Source organism: Schistocerca piceifrons, chromosome 7, assembly GCF_021461385.2.
Source record: "Schistocerca piceifrons isolate TAMUIC-IGC-003096 chromosome 7, iqSchPice1.1, whole genome shotgun sequence".
NCBI lineage: Eukaryota > Metazoa > Arthropoda > Insecta > Orthoptera > Acrididae > Schistocerca > Schistocerca piceifrons.
The window spans coordinates 186,267,756-186,290,166 of NC_060144.1; the positions used below are offsets into that span (position 1 = coordinate 186,267,756).

Below are 22,411 nucleotides of genomic sequence, written 5' to 3' on the forward strand. Positions count from 1 at the left end.
TGACAGGAATGGGGGAAAGAAATACAGTAGAAGAAGAATGGGTAGCTCTGAGAGATGAAGTAGTTAAGGCAGCAGACGATCAAGTAGGTAAAAAGACGAGGGCTAATAGAAATCCTTGGGTAAAAGAAGAAATATTGAATTTAATTGATGAAAGGAGAAAATATAAAAATGCAGTAAATGAAGCAGGCAAAAAGGAATACAAACGTCTCAAAAATGAGATCGACAGGAAGTGCAAAATGGCTAAGCAGGGAAGGCTAGAGGACAAATGTAAGGATGTAGAGGCTTGTCTCACTAGGGGTAAGATAGATACTGCCTACAGGAAAATTGAAGAGACCTTTGGAGAGAAGAGAACCACTTGAATGAATATTAAGAGCTCAGATGGCAACCCAGTTCTAAGCAAAGAAGGGAAGGCAGAAAGGTGGAAGGAGTATATAGAGGCATTATACAAGGGCGATGTACTTGAGGACAATATTATGGAAATGGAAGAGGATGTAGATGAAGATGAAATGGGAGATACAATGGTGCTTGAAGAGTTTGACAGAGCACTGAAAGACCTGAGTCGAAACAAGGCCCCCGGAGTAGACAACATTCCATTGGAACTACTGACGGCCTTGGGAGAGCCAGTCCTGACAAAACTCTACCATCTGGTGAGCAAGATGTATGAAACAGGCGAAATACCCTCAGACTTCAAGAAGAATATAATAATTCCAATCCCAAAGAAAGCAGGTGTTGACAGATGTGAAAATTACCGAACTACAGTTTAATAAGTCATGGCTGCAAAATACTAACACGAATTCTTTACAGACGAATGGAAAAACTAGTAGAAGCCAACCTTGGGGAAGATCAGTTTGGATTCCGTAAAAACACTGGAACACGTGAGGCAATACTGACCTTACGACTTATCTTAGAAGAAAGATTAAGGAAAGGCAAACCTACATTTCTAGCATTTGTAGACTTAGAGAAAGCTTTTGACAATGTTGACTGGAATACTCTCTTTCAAATTCTTAAGGTGACAGGGGTAAAATACAGGGAGCGAAAGGCTATTTACAATTTGTACAGAAATCAGATGGCAGTTATAAGAGTCGAGGGACATGAAGGGGAAGCAGTGGTTGGGAAAGGAGTGAGACAGGGTTGTAGCCTCTCCCCGATGTTATTCAATCTGTATATTGAGCAAGCAGTAAAGGAAACAATAGAAAAATTCGGAGTAGGTATTAAAATTCATGGAGAAGAAGTAAAAACTTTGAGGTCCGCCGATGACATTGTAATTCTGTCAGAGACAGCAAAGGACTTGGAAGAGCAGTTGAACGGAATGGACAGTGTCTTGAAAGGAGGATATAAGATGAACATCAACAAAAGCAAAACGAGGATAATGGAATGGAGTCAAATTAAATCGGGTGATGCTGAGGGAATTAGATTAGGAAATGAGACACTTAAAGTAGTAAAGGAGTTTTGCTATTTAGGGAGTAAAATAACTGATGATGGTCGAAGTAGAGAGGATATAAAATGTAGACTGGCAATGGCACGGAAAGCGTTTCTGAAGAAGAGAAATTTGTTAACATCGAGTATAGATTTAAGTGTCAGGAAGTCGTTTCTGAAAGTATTTGTATGGAGTGTAGCCATGTATGGAAGTGAAACATGGACGATAACTAGTTTGGACAAGAAGAGAATAGAAGCTTTCGAAATTTGGTGCTACAGAAGAATGCTGAAGATAAGGTGGGTAGATCACGTAACTAGTGAGGAGGTATTGAATAGGATTGGGGAGAAGAGAAGTTTGTGGCACAACTTGACTAGAAAAAGGGATCGGTTGGTAGGACATGTTTTGAGGCATCAAGGGATCACAAATTTAGCATTGGAGGGCAGCACGGGGGGTAAAAATCGTAGAGGGAGACCAAGAGATGAATACACTAAGCAGATTCAGAAGGATGTAGGTTGCAGTAGGTACTGGGAGATGAAGAAGCTTGCACAGGATAGAGTAGCATGGAGAGCTGCATCAAACCAGTCTCAGGACTGAAGACCATAACAACAACATACTCCTGTTAAGTATCATGATCAACGAATTAAATAATAATGGAAATTTCCGAATGGAGCAATATGTAAAATAAGAAAAAGACAATCAATCACCTACAGTGGACCAATGGGTGAAGTGCCCCCCCCCCCCCCCCCCCCACACACACACACACACGTAAAAAGAAACAGAATTTGCCATAGCTTTCAAGCTTTCTCTAGCAAAAAATGCACACATTCACACAACCACACAGACACCCAAATGCACACTCTTGCAGCCGTGGAGATTCATACTTCATCATATGAAGTAAGATGAACATAATGCAGAAGCTGTGTCTACTGTCAACCTCATTCTTATACTCCACTTCAGAGTGAACGGTTCATTTAGGTAAGTTAGATATTCACATGTTGCACAACAACCCCATCAGGTGCTTTAAATATGTTGGGGTAGCCAGTCATAACTAACCTGCAGGTCCTAAAAAGCTGGTGGTCACAAATTAATGACGACAAAAGTTACCAGGTTTAATTACTTACTGCATTCAATCACTGTTTCATAAATTATTTATTCCATTGGTGAGCACTGCCTTCTGGATGTATCCAGATGGCATCACTAAGAAAACAGCTCATGCTAAAAACATTACTACCAGTTCTTACCATACTTCAGTGTTTAAGTACTTTCAGTGATAATGATATTCATGGTGTGACCAACTTTCAGGGTCAGCAACTGTAACTTGAGACAGGAGAACAAGTACACTGTCCAGTCGCATTAATGTGACCACCTGTCAAAAGCATTGAATAACTATCTTTTATAGGCCAGACCACTGAGAGACATGCAGCAAGAGTGTCAGTGTGGTGCTGGAATCTGACAGGAATGTGGAGCGATGCTGACTCCACTGCTGTGGCTAGCTGCGTTAGGTTTCTTGGTTCAGGATCCATGGCACACACAACCTGATCGAGATGATCCCACAGATTCTCGATTGGGAGCTTGGTGACCAGGAGAGTATGGCCAACTCATCCCAGTGCTCTTCCAACCACGCATGTACACTGTGAGTTGTGTGACACGTTGAGTAGTTCTGCTGATAGATGCCATTGTGCCAAGCATAAACAAACTGTATGTAGAGGTGGACATAGTACCCGAGGATAGAAGCATACTTATATTGATCCAATGTGCCTCCCAGAATAACGAGACCGCCCAGGGAATGCCACAAAAACATTCCCCAGATCTTAATGCTCCCTTGATGTTGCAGGTTGTTTGCTTTCAGAAATTTCATGCTATGTGTGCCAACGGCCGTCTGTCTGATGGAGCACAAAATGTGATTCATCTGAAATGACCACCTGTCACCACTCAGTGGGCATCCATTTGCAGTATTGGATGCATGTTTCAGCCTTTGTTGCCGATTCACAGCATGAACGAGGCACCTGCTGTGTAGACCCACACACAGTGGCATTCACTGAATGATTGTTGAGGATACACTGGTGGTTGCACCTTGGTTCATCTGGTTGGTCAGTTGCTCAACAGTTAAACATCTATTTGCCCACACACATATCTGTAGGGATCATTCACCCATTATCTACGGCCCATGGAGTATCACAATTGCCTTGGCACTGGTTTTGGATAGCGCCATTTTGCCATGCACAGTATACTTTAACCACAGCAACACACAAACAGTTTACAAACTTAGCCATTTCAGAAGTGCTTCCACCCTTGGCCCTAATGCCACTGATCATACCCTTGTAGACTTCATATAGATCGCTCTGTTTCCCCATTATGATAATTATGGAACTGTTTTCTGCTGCTTCAGATATGCTTTATATACCCTCCACTGCTAGCACTGCCATCTGGTGTCTGTGAGCAGTTATTACACTTTGATGTTGAACACAGGTGGTGGTCACATTAATGTGACTGAGCTGTGTATTTCAGGCACAGATTGTACAAGGCGATGGTTTCAAAACTCGCATTTTCAACTGAAAAGTAATGCATAAAATGATTTATATACAATTAATAGAAATGTGAATTGTTTTCTAATTAGAAGGTTATTGAAGGGCAATGCAAGGGAAATGAACTTGAAGAGAACATAGCAGAAACGAAAGAGGAAGTAAGTGAACATAAAAGGGGAGATATGATACTGTGGAAGAGGAAAGAAAACCCTTACAAAGCTCTGAGAGTCCTAAGTGGAGCAGATGACATTCCCTCAGAATTATTGAGGTCCTTCACAGGGACTGCCCTAATGAAACTGTTCAAACTTGTCTGAAAGATATGAAATGTCAAAATATTGTCAGACAAGAAGAAGAATATATTATATATGATTTCCAATGCCAAAGAGGCAAGTGATGACAGGTATGAGTACTACTGAGCCATCACTTTAATAAGTCAAGGTTGTAAAGCTCTGACACAAATTATTTACAAAAGAATGAGAAAAAAATGTTAGAAGCCAATCTTGGGGAAGGCCAGTTTGGATTCCTGAGAACTGTTGGAACATGCGAGGCAATAGTGACCCTACAACTTTACATAGGTTAAGGAAATGCAAACCTATATTTTTAGTATTTGTAGATTTGGAGAAAGCTTTTGACAATTTTGACAAAATGACTTGCAGAGTCATGATGAAAAGACAGTTACAGTTTAGCTTTCAGCCAAGCCTTCTTCACAAAAGCACACACACACACACACACACACACACACACACACACACACACACACAGATTTGCACATGCAAAGTACACAAACAAATCTGTGGCACAACCATCCATGAGCACCTGCGTGCCACCCTCCCATGTCAACCTGTTTATGACCGTTTAGAGGAAACCTTCCTAGCCTCCCACAACACTAAACTCCTGGTGTGTTTCAGGTTTATTGATGATATCTTCGTGATCTGGACTGAGGGCCAAGACATCCGATCTGTGTTCATCCATAACCTCAACAACTTCTCACTTCACCTGGTCGTTGTAACAAGAACTCCCTTGCCTAGTATACAGGGTGATTCAAAAAGAATGCCACAACTTTAGGAATTTAAAACTCTGCAACGACAAAAGGCAGAGCTAAGCACTATCTGTCGGCGAATTAAGGGAGCTATAAAGTTTCATTTAGTTGTACATTTGTTCGCTTGAGGCGCTGTTGACTAGGCGTCAGCGTCAGTTGATGCTAAGATGGCGACCGCTCAACAGAAAGCTTTTTGTGTTATTGAGTACGGCAGAAGTGAATCGACGACAGTTGTTCAGCGTGCATTTCGAACAAAGTATGGTGTTAAACCTCCTGATAGGTGGTGTATTAAACGTTGGTATAAACAGTTTACAGATAATGGGTGTTTGTGCAAAGGGAAAAGTTCTGGACGGCCGAGAACGAGTGATGAAAATGTAGCACGCATCCAGCAAGCATTTGTTCGCAGCCCAGGAAAATCAACTCGCAGAGCTAGCAGAGAGCTGCAAATTCCACAATCAACTGTATGGAGAGTCCTACGAAAAAGGTTAGTTATGAAACCTTATCGTCTGAAATTGGTTCAAGCACTGTCTGCAGCTGATAAGATTAAAAGAATCAATTTCTGTGATTTTATCCTTGCTCAAATGGAAACAGATGAATCTTTCGTTTCAAAGATTGTGTTTAGTGATGAAGCAACTTTCCACACTAACGGGAAAATCAACCGTCACAATGTATGTATATGGGGCACTGAGAATCCGCGGGAAACAACTCAGTATGAACGTGACTCGCCTAAGGTGAACGTTTTCTGTACCATTTCAGCCAATAAAGTTTTTGGTCCCTTTTTCTTCGAAGGTGCTACTGTAACTGGATTACAGTATCTGCAGATGTTAGAGAATTGGCTGTTCCCTCAGCTCGAACAAGAAGCACAATAATTCATATTTCAGCAGGATGGAGCGCCACCACATTAGCACTTATCTGTCCGTAACTACCTGAACGTCAACTACCCGAGGCGATGGATCGGCCGCCAGGCAGCCCGTGACAGAGCACTTCATCACTGGCCTCCAAGAAGCCCTGATCTTATCCCTTGCGATTTTTTCTTATGGGGGTATGTTAAGGATATGGTGGTTCGGCCACCACTCCCAGCCACCATTGATGATTTGAAATGAGAAATAACAGCAGCTATACAAACTGCTACGCATGATATGCTACAGAGAGTGTGGAACGAGTTGGAATATCGGGTTGATATTGCTCGTGTGTCTGGAGGGAGCCATATTGAACATCTCTGAACGTGTTTTTGAGTGAAAAAAAACCTTTTTAAATACTCTTTGTAATGATGTTTAACAGAAGGTTATATTATGTTTCTTTCATTAAATACACGTTTTTAAAGTTGTGGTATTCTTTTTGAATCACCCTGTATTGAAGGTCTCACCAGAGCCCCGTAACAGACCTAGATGCAAGACCTGTCCCATACGTCCTCCCACCATCACCTACTCCAGTCCCATCACCTGTGAAACCAGTCATGTAATCTACAAGCTAATTTGCAACCACTATGCTGCATTTTATGTGGGCTTGACAACCAACAAGCTGTCTGTCCACATGAATGGCCACTAACAAACTATGGCCAAGAAACAAGTGGACCACCATGTTGCTGAGCACGCTGCAGAATACGACATCTTTCATTTCAATGACTGTTTCACAGCCTGTGTCTTATGGACCCTACCCACCAACACCAACTTTTCTGACTTGTGCAGGTGGGAACTCTCCCTATAGTCCCGTAATCCTCCTGGCCTCAGCCTTTGTTAGTCATTTTTCTCACCCATCCAGTCCCTTGCCTGTTCCCATTCCAGCACTACACAGCTCTCATTCCACCAATGCACCAAGTATTTTTACTTCTTTTCCACAACCCCCCTCTTCCCTGCTCTCCATTTAACCTCCTGACTGTAGCTAGCTGCCCTACCCTCTCTCCATCTCATCCTTGGGCATTCCCCAGCAGCACTTCACTGTTCCCCACTCCTACCCTGCTATCCCTCTCCCTCCTCAACCCAGCCTCCTCCTTACCCCCACCCAGTTGCCACTCCCATCATGCACTGCTGCTGTTGCTCGCAGTGTGGCTTCAGCTGCCAGAGGCTACAGTCTTTGTGTGTGTGTGTATTTTCAACAAAGGCCTTTGATGGCCGAAATCTTATATTGTGACAGTCTTTTTATTGTACCTATCTGTGACTCAGCATCTCCATTGTATGCTGAGCAGCAACTTTCCTTTTCATAATATTGTTACATTCCATCCTTGATTTTCCAATGGTTGAAGATAAAGTAAGATTTAACAACTGTGATGGGACCAAAATAATCTTTGGATTCAGTATGTGATAGAGAACTAAAATTGAAATAATAATAATAATAATAATAATAATGACTACAATTCATTTATCCAACAAGAAGTCAATGCATATTATTTTTTATGTGTACTATTCCAACAAAAAGTTACTGGAACACAGAAGAACCACTGAAGAAGGAAAGAAGCCAGGACAAACAATAATGCACAACTATTGAAGGGAAAATGCTCAAAGTTGTACAATTTAATAGATGGCAAAATCAGCACCAAGTTAGTTGTAATGCATGAATTGTTGGACAATATTTATTCCTACCTGATGTGCATGCAGTTAGGCAATGCATTTCAAGGAATGGCAAATGCAGATTTGAATAGGAAGACACTGTTGCATGCAAATGTGAACACTTACAAGCAGTATTTAAACTACATTTGTACTAACCTGGAATAATAATTCTAAAATTAGTATTTTTTGTTTAAAAACAATGGAAACTATGTTGAATATCAACAATATTAGGAACATGAAGGACTGTTACTCAACATAAAGATGACATGTCGAGTTGCAGACAGGCGCAATGAACCTTTCAGGTTTTGGCCAAAGCCTTCTTCAGAAAAGAAACATGCACACGCACACGCTTCTTCAGAAAAGAAACACGCACACGAAAGATGAGCGAATGTGTTGTTGGGTGAGATTGGCACACAATGAGGGTGGGAGGACATGAACAAGGAGGAGATAGGACAAAAGGGGTGAAACTGTTGAATAGAGGGTATGGAAGGTACAGAGACAGAAGACTACTGTAGGCTAAGGCTGGGATAATTTCAGGAGAGTAGAACATGTTATAAGGATAATTCCCATCTGCAAGGTCAGAAAAGCTGGTGGTGGATGGGAGGATCCAGATGGCCAAGGTTGTGAAGCAGCAACTGAAATCAAATGTGTTGTGTTCAGCTGTATGTTGTGCCACAGGGTGGTCTACCATGCTCTTGGTTATAGTTTGGTAGTGGGTGATTCATCGTGATGGACAGCTGGTTTATAGTTATATCAGTATAGCTAATGTTGGCAGCGGAACTAGTATGACTTGGCTGCTTTCACAGGTAGCCTGGCATCTGATGGGGTAGGCTAAGCCTACGACAGGACTGGAATGGGAAGTTTTGCATGGGTGGATTGGGCATTGGGCAGGTCTTGCACCTGGATCATCCACAGGGACATGAGGTAAGGGATTGGAAGCACAGGTTGTGTAGGGATGGATAAGTATATTGTGCAGGTTCGGTGGATGGAAGGATATCACTGTGGCAGGTGTGGGTAGGATATTAGGCAGAACATTCGTCATTTCAGGGCATGACAATAGGTAGTCGAAACCCTGGCAGAGAATGTAATTCAGTTGCTCCAATTGTGGTTGTTACTGAGTTACGAAGGGAATGCTCCTTCGTGGCCAGATAGTTAGGCTTTGGAAGGTTGTGGCAGACTGGAAAGATAAGGCACGGGAGATTTGTTTTTGTACAAGATTGGGAGGATAATCATGGCCTGCGAAAGCCTCAATGATACCTTTGGTATATATCGAGAGGGACGGCTCATCACTGCAGATATGACCACGGATGGCTAGACTGTATGGAAGAGACTTCTTGGCCTGGAACAGGTGGCAGCTGTCAAAGTGGTGGTTAGCAGGTATTGATGTAGCCATCTTAGAGGTGGAGGTCAACATCTAGTAAGGTGGTTTGTTGGGTTGAGTAGGACTATGTGAGACAAATGGGGGAGAAGCTGTTGAGGTTCTGGAGGAATGTGGATAGGGTGTCTTCACCCTCAGTCCAGATCGCAAAGATGTCATTGGTGAATCTGAGCCAGGTGAGGGGTTTAGGATTCTGGGTGTTCAGGAAGAATTCCTTTAGATGGCCCATGAAGAGGCTGGCATAGGATGATGCCATGTGGATGACCATAGCCACACCCTGGATTTGTTTGTAGGTAATACCTTCAAAGGAGAAGTAATTGTGGGTGAGGATATAATTGGTCATGGCGACTAGGAATTATGTTGTTGGTTTGGAATCCATTGGGTGTTGGGAAAGGTAGTGTTCAGCAGCTGCAAGGCCATGGGCATTGTGAATGTTAGTGTAAAAGGAAGTGGCATCAGTAGTGACAAGCAGGGCACATTGTGGTAAAGGGTCAGGAACTATGATATTCGGTGGAGGAAATGGTTGGTATCTATTACATAGGAGTGTAGGTTCCCTGTAATAGGCTGAAGGTGTTTGTCTGTGAGAGCAGAGATTCTATCAATGGGGGCACAGAAACAGGCCACAATGGGGCATTCTGGGTGGTTGGATTTATGGACTTTAGGAAGCGTGTTGAAAGTATGAGTGCTAGGAGTGGTAGGGGTGAGCAGAGAGATGGACTCCGGGGATAGGCTCTGGGACCAACCTAAGGATTTCAGGAGAGACTGGAGATCCTGCTGAATTTCTGGAATGGGTTCACTGGCAAGGTTTGTAGATGGATGCATCTGACAGCTGGCAGAGTCCTACCAGGTAATCCTTGCAGTTCAAAACAACAGTGGTGGAGCCTCTTTGTTTGCAGGTAAGATCATAAGGTCAGGATCAGTTTTTAGATGGAGGATTTGCAGCTCTTTCTGCAGATGTAAGGTTGGTTTGCATGTTGAGGGATTTGGGGAGTCATGGTGAGGTAAGGTTCGAAATTAAGAAATTCTGGAACGTTAACGGGGTGATTTGGGGGCAGTGGGAGTGGATCACAGTTGGATGGAGAAGTGAACTGAGTCAGGCAGGATTCAACATTGGGCTGTGGTTGTCTGATTGGTAGGGTTGGTGGTGAAAATGTTTTTCCTCTGTAGGGACTGGGAGAAGGAGAGAAGGTCTTTAACAAGTCGTGCATGATTGAATTTGGAAGTGGGGCAAAAGGTGAGACTTGGGCTAAGGCTTCTGGAGGAAAGGTTAATGTGTTTCTGGTCTGTTAAGGTTCTGGATTCTGTGCGGTGGTGGGAGGGAGTTTTGAAGAGTGGGTAAATGTAGTAGGTCTGTGAGACAGGGTTTGTCAGCTATGAGGGGATGTGGTGGTGGTTTGGAGGTTGTTGCTGGGGTGGTGGAAAGTGGTACTTCAAAGCGGGATTAGGAAGTGAGTGGGGTGGAGAGTTTTTTGAGGTGGTGTTGTGAATTTACGCTAGTTCCTGGAGGGCAAGAGTTGCATTGTGTATTATGGGTTCCAGGAATTTGGGATTGCATAGCAGGGGAGTTTTATGGATGAAGAGAAGGTATTGCAAGGGAAGTAGACCATTCACTTCCCTACAGCAGTCTTCACATTCGGGGAAGAATGCCAGTGTGCACTCGGTGTGCTTGCCGGGGGGTCTCGTCCGTAATGTGGAGGAGGCCCTTCCGGCAGCTATTGAACGCACTGGGTGTGACCGGCTGCAGATAGTAGCCCATGTCGGAACGAATGACGCCTGCCGCTTGGGTTCTGAGGCCATCCTTGGTTCCTTCCGGCGGCTGGCTGATTTGGTGAAGACAACCAGCATCGCACGCGGAGTGCAAGCTGAGCTTAATATCTGCAGCATAGTGCCCAGAGTCGATCGCGGTCCTCTGGTTTGGAGCCGTGTGGAGGGTCTAAACCAGAGGCTCAGACGACTCTGCGACTATAATGGTTGCAAATTCATCGACCTCCGTTATTGGGTGGAGAACTGTAGGGCCCCCCTAGACAGGTCAGGCGTGCACTACACACCGGAAGCAGCTACTAGGGTAGCAGAGTACGTGTGGCGTGCACACGGGGGTTTTTTAGGTTAGAGGGACCCCCCCTTGGGCGAAACGATAAAATACCTGACGGCTTACCAGAGAGGACATTATCATCGTTGATAAAGAACGTCCGTCCTCAGAGACCAAAAACAGGAAAAGTTAACGTAATATTGGTAAACTGCAGGAGTATCCAGGGCAAGGTTCCTGAATTAGTATCTCTTATTGAAGGAAATAGTGCGCATATAGTATTAGGAACGGAAAGTTGGTTAAAACCTGAAGTGAACAGTAACGAAATCGTAGACACAGAATGGAATATATACCGCAAGGATAGGATAAACGCCAATGGTGGAGGAGTATTTATAGCAGTAAAGAATTCAATAATATCCAGTGAAGTTATTAGCGAATGCGAATGTGAAATAATCTGGGTTAAGCTAAGTATCAAAGGTGGGTCAGATATGATAGTCGGATGCTTCTATAGACCACCTGCATCAGCAACTGTAGTAGTTGAGCGCCTCAGAGAGAACCTGCAGAACGTCGTGAAGAAGTTTCGTGATCATACTATTGTAATAGGGGGAGACTTCAATCTACCAGGTATAGAATGGGATAGTCACACAATCAGAACTGGAGCCAGGGACAGAGACTCTTGTGACATTATCCTGACTGCCTTGTCCGAGAATTACTTCGAGCAGATAGTTAGAGAACCAACTCGTGAAGCTAACGTTTTAGACCTCATAGCAACAAATAGACCGGAACTTTTCGACTCCGTGAATGTAGAAGAGGGTATCAGTGATCATAAGTCAGTGGTTGCATCAATGACTACAAGTGTAATAAGAAATGCCAAGAAAGGAAGGAAAATATATTTGCTTAACAAGAGTGATAGGGCACAAATCGCAGAATATCTGAGTGACCACCATCAAACGTTCATTTCTGAGGAAGAGGATGTGGAACAAAAATGGAAAAAATTCAGAAACATCGTCCAGTACGCCTTAGATAAGTTCGTACTGACTAAGGTCCAAAGCGAGGGGAAAGATCCACCGTGGTATAACAATCATGTACGAAAGGTACTACGGAAACAAAGAAAGCTTCATCATAGGTTTAAGAGTAGTCGAATCATAGCTGATAAGGAAAAGCTGAACGAAGCGAAAAAGAGCGTAAAGAGAGCAATGAGAGAAGCATTCAACGAATTCGAACATAAAACATTGGCAAACAATCTAAACAAGAACCCTAAAAAGTTTTGGTCATATGTAAAATCGGTAAGCGGATCTAAATCCTCTATTCAGTCACTCGTTGACCACGATGGCACCGAAACAGAGGACGACCGAAGAAAGGCAGAAATACTGAATTCAGTGTTCCGAAACAGTTTCACTGCGGAAAATCGTAACACGGTCCCTGACTTCAGCCGTCGCACGGACGCCAAAATGGAAAATATTGAAATAAACGATATCGGAATTGAAAAACAACTGCTATCACTTAGTAGCGGAAAAGCATCCGGACCAGACGAGATACCCTTAAGATTCTACAGTGATTATGCTAAAGAACTTGCCCCCTTTCTATCAGCAATTTATCGTAGATCGCTGGAAGAACGTAAAGTACCTAGCGACTGGAAGAAAGCGCAGGTCGTTCCCATTTTCAAGAAGGGTCATAAATCAGATGCGAATAATTATAGGCCTATTTCGCTTACGTCAATCTGTTGTAGAATAATGGAACATGTTTTGTGTTCTCGTATTATGACGTTCTTAGATAATACAAATCTCCTTCATCATAACCAACATGGATTCCGCAAACAGAGATCATGTGAAACTCAGCTCGCCCTATTTGCCCAAGAAATTCACAGTGCCGTAGACACTGGCGAGCAGATTGATGCCATATTCCTGGACTTCAGGAAGGCATTTGATACGGTTCCGCACTTACGTTTAGTGAAAAAAATACGAGCTTACGGAATATCGGACCAGGTTTGTGATTGGATTCAGGATTTCCTAGAAGAAAGAACACAACATGTCATTCTTAACGGTTCAAAATCTGCAGATGTAGAGGTAATTTCGGGAGTACCGCAAGGAAGCGTGATAGGACCTTTATTGTTTACAATATACATAAATGACTTAGTTGACAACATCGGTAGCTCCGTGAGGCTATTTGCAGATGACACGGTTGTCTACAAGAAAGTAGCAACATCAGAAGACTCGTACGTACTCCAGGAAGACCTGCAGAGGATTAATGCATGGTGCGACAGCTGGCAGCTTTCCCTAAACGTAGATAAATGTAATATAATGCGCATACATAGGGGCAGAAATCCATTCCAGTACGATTATGCCATAGGTGGTAAATCATTGGAAGCGGTAACGACCGTAAAATACTTAGGAGTTACTATCCGGAGCGATATGAAGTGGAATGATCACATAAAACAAATAGTGGGAAAAGAAGGCGCCAGGTTGAGATTCATAGGAAGAATTCTAAGAAAATGTGACTCATCGACGAAAGAAGTAGCTTACAAAACGCTTGTTCGTCCGATTCTTGAGTATTGCTCATCAGTATGGGACCCTTACCAGGTTGGATTAATAGAAGAGATAGACATGATCCAGCGAAAAGCAGCGCGATTCGTCATGGGGACATTTAGTCAGCGCGAGAGCGTTACGGAGATGCTGAACAAGCTCCAGTGGCGGACACTTCAAGAAAGGCGTTACGCAATACGGAGAGATTTATTATCGAAATTAAGAGAGAGCACATTCCGGGAAGAGATGGGCAACATATTACTACCGCCCACATATATCTCGCGTAATGATCACAACGAAAAGATCCGAGAAATTAGAGCAAATACAGAGACTTACAAGCAGTCGTTCTTCCCACGCACAATTCGTGAATGGAACAGGGAAGGGGGGATCAGATAGTGGTACAATAAGTACCCTCCGCCACACACCGTAAGGTGGCTCGTGGAGTATAGATGTAGATGTAGATGTAGATGCTCAGTCCCATGCATTGCAACATTATGCCCAGATATTTAAATCATTGTGTGTGTCAAGCAGGATATACTAATGCCTTGTCTGAATATTATAGGTTTGTTTTTCCTACTCATCTGCATTAACTTACATTTTTTCTACATTTAAATCTAGCTGTCATTCATCAAACCAATTAGAAGTTTTGTCTGTCATCTTGTATCTTCTGCAGACACTCAATGACGATACCTTCCCATGCACCAGAGCATCATCAACAAACAGCTGCAAATTGCTGCTTGTCCATCTGTCATATCATTTATGTATATAGAGTTTAAGAACAGTCCTGCCACACTTCTCTAGAGCACTCGTGATGATAACCTTGTGTCTGACGTACACTTGCTCTCACAAGTCTCTCTTGTCACAACAAGGGGAGGTGCAATGCACTACAAAGGTTATCTACAATTTGTGCATAATGGTGTCTGAAGTTATAAGAGTTAAAAGATAGGAAAGGGAAGTAGTGGCTGAGAAGAGAGTGAGATGGGGTGATATCCCTATCTCCGTTGTTCACTCTGTACAATGAACAAGCAGTAAAGGAAATCATTCAAAATTTGAGAAACATCATCGTACAACATTTTACCTTCACATTTCTCTTTTAGTACCATCTGGCTATACAGTATAGATTACAAGTGAAGAAATGGTCACTTACAAGGGAACCTCCCCATCGTACCCCCCTCAGGTTTAGTTATAAATTGACGCAGTGGATAGGCCTTGAAAAACTGAACACAGATCAATCAAGAAAACAGGAAGAAATTGTGTGAAACTATGAAAAAATAAGCAAAATATACAAACTGAGTAGTCCATGTGCAAGATATGCAACATCAAGGTTACTGTGGGCCAACAAGCGCCGTGGTCACATGGTTAGAGTGAGCAGCTGCGGAACGAAAGGTCCTTGGTTCGTGTCCTCCCTCAAGTGAAAATTTTACTTTTTTTATTTTCGCTAAGTTACGATCTGTCCGTTCATTCATTGACGTCTCTGTTCATTGTAATAAGTTTAGTGTCTGTGTTTTGCGACCGCACCGCAAAGACCGCACCGCAAAACCGTGCGATTAGTAGACGAAAGGACGTGCCTCTCCAATAGGAACCGAAAACATTTGATCGCCATGTCACAGGTCAACCGATTCCTCCACAGGAAAACACGTCTGATATATTCTATACGACACTGGTGACGGCATGTGCGTCACATGACAGGAATATGTTGTCGACCCACCTGACTTGCAGACTTGGCGAATGGGTAAAAAGATTCTTCTACCTTGCCCGATTTAGGTTTTCTTGTGAATGTGATAATCACTCCCAAAAAAGTGATGAAAACATAAGAGTTTGTCACATAAACTGCAACAAATGAATGCAACAGTTTCACAGTCGCACAGTTTTCCCTGTGCTGTGTCAAAACATATGTTTTTAACGTTTTCAAATTTTTACGTTTAGGTGTAGCGTTCCCACACTACGGCGCAGTTACCTCGAATCTGGCGGACGGACGGACAGATAATAATTGTCTGAAAATAAAAAATTAAAATTTTCACTCGAGGGAAGACTTGAACCAAAGACTTCTCATTGCGCAGCTATTCACGCTAAGCACGGGACCACGGCGCTCCTGGGCTCAAACTATTTTTGATGTTGCCTATCTTGCGAATGGACTACTCAGTTTGTTTATTTTGCTTATTTTTTCATAGTTCCACACAACTTCTTCCTGTTTTCTCGATTGATCTATGTTCAGTTTTTCAAGGCCTATCCACTGTGCCAACTTATAACTAAATCTGAGGGGGTTGCGATGGGGAGGTTCCCTTGTTAGATTCACTTGGCACTGCAGAGTGTATACAGGTGGAATGAGTATCTTGTTCAAACATTCGTCCATAGGATAACTGTTAATGAAATGGGTGCCACAGTTGCTCGCATTTGACTGTCGGTAGTAGGGTCGAGTTATTTCCCTTCAGTATGTGCACATGCCAATGTGTAATCCATATGAATTATATGGTGCCACATCATTGTTCATGTTACCTAACTTCATTCCCAACCTGAAGCCAAGGAACAATTCAAAGCAGTGGCTTTTCCTCTTTGAGTGTGAAATAGAGAAAATAAAAAATTTGCTGGTTAAAGTGTATTGAATGACTGTGTCCTATAACTGAAAAAATTAAAAGTAAGAGGTTTGGAGAGTAAAAAAATTAATTTATGTAGAAAGCAAAATTATTTCCTGTATACTGAGCATTATATTTATTGGAAAGTCATGGATCTATGTATTGTTTCATTTTACTTTGTTTGTAAAGTATTCAAGACTCACTGATGAAAAATCCACCCATTCTCCAATTAGTGGGAGTATTTTTTGTTCAGGTAATTCTGCCATGTCAAATGGGTTATAACTGGTGGGAGGCAGATTTATTGAATACAGGGGCTGCCAGTGAAGTTTGCTGCTTTCAATGTCATGTGGGACCCAGTCAGTGATGCCTACAGTAAACACTAATAATATTCTGCTCTCCCATTGGGTGTAATATGGTAGGAGTTTCCTGTGTTGTATTAGATTTCTGTCATGATATTCTGGACAGAACTTGAACAAGTCTAGGTTGGTCGTCGAGAATGGAGCACACCGCTTCAGTATCTGATAAGGCAAAGAAAGAGGGGGGCTGGGGTGCGTGCAGTCGCACACTTTCTGATTCGTTTTTCTTCTTTAGGAGATTGAATTATGTGCAGAGATCATCTGTGTGCAAGCATCTGACAAATTTTGGAATTAATTGAGTTACAAACTGAGACAATTATTTTTATTTTCACATTTACACCATGAACACACAGCCTTGCCTTCCTGATATATCCACTCATTTCAAGGAAGTCAGCAAACAGCAGTTGCTCACATACAACAAAGAATACTCAATCCATGTGTGATGATATACATGAATGTTAATGTATCAAAGAATGCACAGTGCTGTTGAACATTTTGTTGAAAGTTAAGGAATGAGTATTTTGTCATTTGAGGACTGTGTGTCATATCTGTTACATAATTTGCAGATTTCATGTGAATGTATTAATGATTTTTCTGTTACAGTTACCCTACTCGGTGGAGTTGTGTTCCTGTTCTTTGGAATCCTGTCGTTATTTTTCGACCCAAATGCGCAGTGAGAGCCAAAAATGGTTAAATCACGAAGTACCAAGTGAGGGTGGAGGAACTGAGGGCTCATGTTGAAGAATGTGTGTGTGTGTGTGTGTGTGTGTGTGTGTGTGTGTGTGTGTGTGTGTGTGTGTGTGTAAGAATAAGAGTATGCAGTATTAGCTGAGAAATCGTTTTTTCAAAGAGGTCCGTGTTTCTATGTGATGATATATCTGTTACAAAATATTGGTGGAGAAACTATTTTTTTCTTTCTTTTTTAAGTTTTGATAACTAAGGCTATTTTTATAAATACCATGTATGGAAAGCTTAAGACGTAGCACACTATTTGTGCTAGTTATCCGATATCCCAGAAATGGCAGTGCAGAGTCAGACCGTGAACAAATACATTATTTCTTAGAATGAGACCTTTTCTAAGTTTTTCTCATGTGGTTTTGTCAGATAATGTTTTTAAATCATTGTCACGCCATTTCATAATCATACAATTACTTCACTATATATGTGTATTTATTTTAGTAGTTTAGAGTATCATGTACAAAATCATTTTTAAAATGAAAGTAAATGTTTTATGTGATATTCACACAGTCTTAGTGTTAATAGAGTCTGAACAAATAAGTATTTATTTATTTGTTGCCCTTCAAGAGGTGTGTTTTATGTTCCTCTGTGTTGAAGATTAATAAACATTGTATAAGAAAGTTTACTTATCATTACATATCTGGAAATGTATCTTGTATTTTTGATGAAATTAGCATTTATTTTTGGCCAATATAGAATCTACTTTTTTGAATGATCAGGCATGTAAATGAAAAGAATTCTAATCCCCTCCTTCCATCCTGCTTACTAATGTTACAACTTGCTGTTGGCAATTGCTTCATTAACTACTACTCTTTAATCAATCTCTTTTTAGTTAACAAATAGACCCGATATTCTAAAAATGGCAAATGTGAAAGTAATTCTGCTTATGCAGTTTTGAAGTAAACTGTGTAACTGATGAGTAGTGTATGTAAATTTCTGCATAAGAAGACACTCAAAATACTTCAAATAGAATTATTTTTCTACAGTTATCTTCACATTTGCTTCTATCTATCGGAATCTACCGGACAAGAGACACCAGTGAAACTAAATTTTTTGCATGTTTACATTAAAGTTGTCTAAATGATGCTATACTTCACACACAGTAGGCATGGTGCGTAACACTTTGCCGTCCGCACGTCATGTACATACGTATTCACTTGGCACTGGCAGTGCTAATTCGGATTACTTGGCTTGGCGGCGGCCGTTCTTGACTTTAGTTCTCGCAAGTTCACAACCCTGTTCCCCTACTTTCATAAAATTTCGAAGATTTACATATGTAAATAAATACAAAATTTGTTTGTTTCATATATTTGTTTATTTTCATTGTCTTTAGCACTTAGTATTTCTCTTGCATATGATATGCAGCAAAACAGTCTCCAAGATGTAACGCAACTCCGCAAGACTTGCACATTAAGTTTGTTGTTCCCCTTTTTTTTTTTGTTTTGGAACATACATGGCAGTTCCTTTGTTTTCGTTTATTTGTTTCGGAAATAAGTATTAGCTGGTGTTGCTTTATGTGACCGGAAAGTCTGTCAGCCAGATCATGATGAGAGGTGCGCCACGGAGTGGCAACCCCCAAGTTTTGCTCAGAAGCAGGTACATGGTCTTTTATCCACAAATCAGACACTTTCAATAAAAAATCGTGAAATTGGAGACTCTTGTGGACCATGTACGGAACGCATTAAATAATGCGCAATTACAGAGGTACATGCAGACCTTTTTGACCATTTTATAGTTTTTCTGTATGTAGGGTAATAACTCAAATATTGGTCTGCCCGATGCACTCTTTTCATGTATTTGTTGTAGTCTAATACACTTTCAGGTTTTTTTTATTGTGTAATTGGTTTTTCTATATTTTCTTTGAGTGTCAGTCAAAGTGGCATTATGTATTGTAGAGATCATTTGTATCATTTTAGTTTTCGAAGCTCTCCATACCTATGCAAGGACTTCACTTTTCCGTGGATGACAAGCTTCAAACACATTGACTCTTGCGCACTTTAATTTTTCCAGAAGTCCTCTATTTTGCCGTATTGTTCCACAAACTTGAATTTTCTTTTCAAGTAACTTCTCTGCAAATTCTACACTGTTATAATAATTATCCATGTAGAGGTGGTGCCACTTGCCGTAAGAAGCTGTCAGTAGTTCCATCACTGTTTTTGCTAAAGTCTTTCCAGCACCGGAATATATCTTGAATGAGGTAATGTATCCTGTAGTCGAATCACAGAGGATCCGAAATAGTATGCCATATTTTGTAATTTTCGACGGATTGTAAACTTTAAATTTTAACCGTCCACGCCATGGTATCATTCCTTCATCAACTGAGATGTTTTGACTTGGATTAAAGATTTCTTTAAACTTTTTGGAAAAATAATCAATTATGAATTGCAGTTTGAAAAACCGGTCGGCATTATCTGGTTTATTGTTGTTGTCGGAAAAATGTAAACATTCACCTGCAGGAAGTAAAGCGATTTTGAATTATTAATGATAAAATAGTTAATCTCAATACACTCTATGTATGTATAAATTAAAGTCCCCAGCTACTATTTGTGTCTGTTTGGGCTAATCTCCAGAACTACTGTAGGGATTTTGATTCATGAGGAAGGTTTGTTGCCACAGGAGGCAGACACAAGGCCAGCCCGAGTTACTGTTATCAGGAGACCAGGTAAGCATCCACTGACTTCCTAAATGATCTGCACTGCAGGATGTATTAGATACTGGGCTGTTAAGAACAGATATTTTGTTGTGAAGTTAATGTTTAAGAGATATGGAGGACAATAATGGAAAAGGTCACACACAAAATGTAGCCCATCTAGCGCTGAAGTCTTGTGGTCTCACAATGGCTGCAGCTCATGCCAGACCCCGTTGCATTTGGGTGGACCACACTATGCTGGTGGTATAGTTGGGCAGCTGGCAAGTGGCAATAGTTCTTTCTGAAATGACCCTGCGAGTGGACAGACCAGGTGATATGGTAGCTCACAGCTCTCATCATTGCCGTGAGATGTCACTCCAAACGCCAATTAAATATGGAACAGTAAAATTCGTGCCTCCTGAAAGCTTTTCTGGCATGTGCTAATGAAATTGTTTAAGATGTGTGAAACTGATGATATTCAATTACCTAATGTTGTTCTCTAAATTTCAGTCGTAACTCTATGTAGTGGCTCCTAAACAAAATTACCACTATGCCAGAGAAATCATTTGTCTGTACATACTTAGTGCCAACCATGGGAATCTGGGGCAGGTTGCTAATTTTCTATAAAACTGACGTTACGCAATTGCTGTTCTGCCTTCTTTCCTTCCCACTGTGGTTCTGCAAGTATGTTTAGTTCGAGAATGGTGGCACTGCGCTCACTTCGTACTTGTAGACTCATTCCCTTGTGCTAAAGCATGCAGGAGCATAAAGCCATCATGTAGCATTCAAGTTGAGTGTACAATCTTGTTGTTTTAGTATAAGCACCTCTTCTTTTTTCCCTCCTTCCTCCTTGTCTGTTTCTGTTCTCTACATCTCTGCAACATTGGCATTGTTATGTGGGTTGAAGCAATGTTAGCTGTGGTGTACTGCTGGCAGGGCAAAAAGACTGACTCTCAAGGTCAGGTGGGCACTCGTGAAACTGTTTTTTTGTAGTACTATGGAGGGTAAGATGAAAATTAAGTGAGACTGTGTGTAAAATTCCAAATTTACCCCATAAGAGGATGAGTGACATCTGGAAGAAGTCTGATGCTATAATCCACACTTCAGATGGAAAACATACAATATTTGTCCAAGGCAAAGAGATAGTTACATTCTTAATTGCATAGCTTCTCTGACCAGATTCAGTTGACATAAAAGTTTTCTGGGTATGGTACACAACATATAAAAACTCATACGGGTGAAACCAATGTTTTTCGACCTCCTCTTGGGTCTACTTGTGTGTGTTTTTGTATCCAGAGTCACTTATTTGTAATGAATCATTATATCATAATTTTAAAAAATATGTTTGGTCACATGAAGTGGGAGAAGTGTGAATTTTATTGTAATTGATTACCGAGGTGTAGGGAATGGGGATGTGTTGTTTTCAATCACTTCTTGCAATGTGTGCCATGATTGGTAGTCATCAGCGAATGAGGTGCTGGCTCCCGTTTTCCTCCTGCTGTATACTCACTGCACAGCAGTAGTTGCTTGCCACTAGTTCTCATGTCACGCGTTATTGCAGCCTGTTGGGCTCTGATGGCTGGCAGGTGGGATGGGGCAAATCTGAGTCCATCCTCTATTCATGTTGTTAGGGTATTTTCGTATTTGAATGACTTCTCTTATCTCGCATTTCACCATTCCCAGCTGCTTGGCAAATATGTAGATTTTATTTCCTTGCTGCACTCTTTCTGATGTTTGGCCATTGTGGATTTGTTGTGCTGTGCAAATTGGCTGTAACGCTTGTGCTCTTGTATGCATTTGCTATTGGCCTACTGATCTTACTGATGTATACTTCTCCACATTCTCATTCCATCTTGGACTCACTTGCAGTGTGCATGGCATCTAACTTGTCCTTGGTGGAGCCTAGCACATCCTGGATCTTGCAACTGCTGTTGAAGAGAGACTGGACACCAACCTGGTGAAGGTGTTTACTGGTATGGTTAGTGACATTCTTAACATAGTGTAAGCATGCTGTTGGCTATAGTTTGTTGATTTCGAACCCTTCTTTGCTTTCTTTTATTCATTGCCATGGCTGCATGTATCAGTTTATGGTTATAACCGTTGACCAAGAATACTATTCACAGCCTTTTGAGCACTGGTGTTATGTAGTGGGCATCACTTAGATCCTGTGTGCGAATAGTCGGAAGAAGAAATTTAAGCTGCTAAAAAAGATGACACAGAACACTAAGCTTCAACTAGATGCATCTTGAACAGTGATAAACCTCTCATATTGTTCTATCAGCACTGTGACCAAAGAAGCTATGGTATGGGACAAGACTTCACTGTACAACAGAGCAAATTCCTGCAGAAGAAACCATCGAGTATGTGCAAGCAGCATCTGGCATACGTGTACAATAGTAACTGACAAAACTGTGCAAGAAACCATCCCATTTTCACTATGTGCCAAGCCATCAAAGCACAATCATAGCTGTGAGGAAAGGGCAACTCTTACAGAACTCGTCATATTGCATGCAGATAATGGCTATTCTACTGTCATCTTGGACACTGTGCAGTATGAAGACAAGATGAAAGAGTAATTAAATGATCCCATCTACAATGAAATGAAGGTGGACCCCATTGCTAAGATAGTCCAAAAGATGCAGACCTCAGTGGAGTACTCAAG

General features: G+C 41.6%; 1 protein-coding gene across 1 annotated transcript in view; it reads left to right on the forward strand.

Moving 5' to 3' along the window:
- LOC124804912 (transmembrane protein 165) overlaps positions 1–18,427 on the forward strand; it is a 34,848-nt gene extending 16,421 nt beyond the window's left edge. The window contains exon 6 of the mRNA XM_047265291.1: positions 16,986–18,427. Coding sequence (XP_047121247.1) covers positions 16,986–17,059 — 74 coding nt within the window. The 3' untranslated portion in view covers positions 17,060–18,427. The remainder of the gene's footprint in view (positions 1–16,985) is intronic.
- The last annotated feature ends 3,984 nt before the right edge of the window (positions 18,428–22,411 follow it).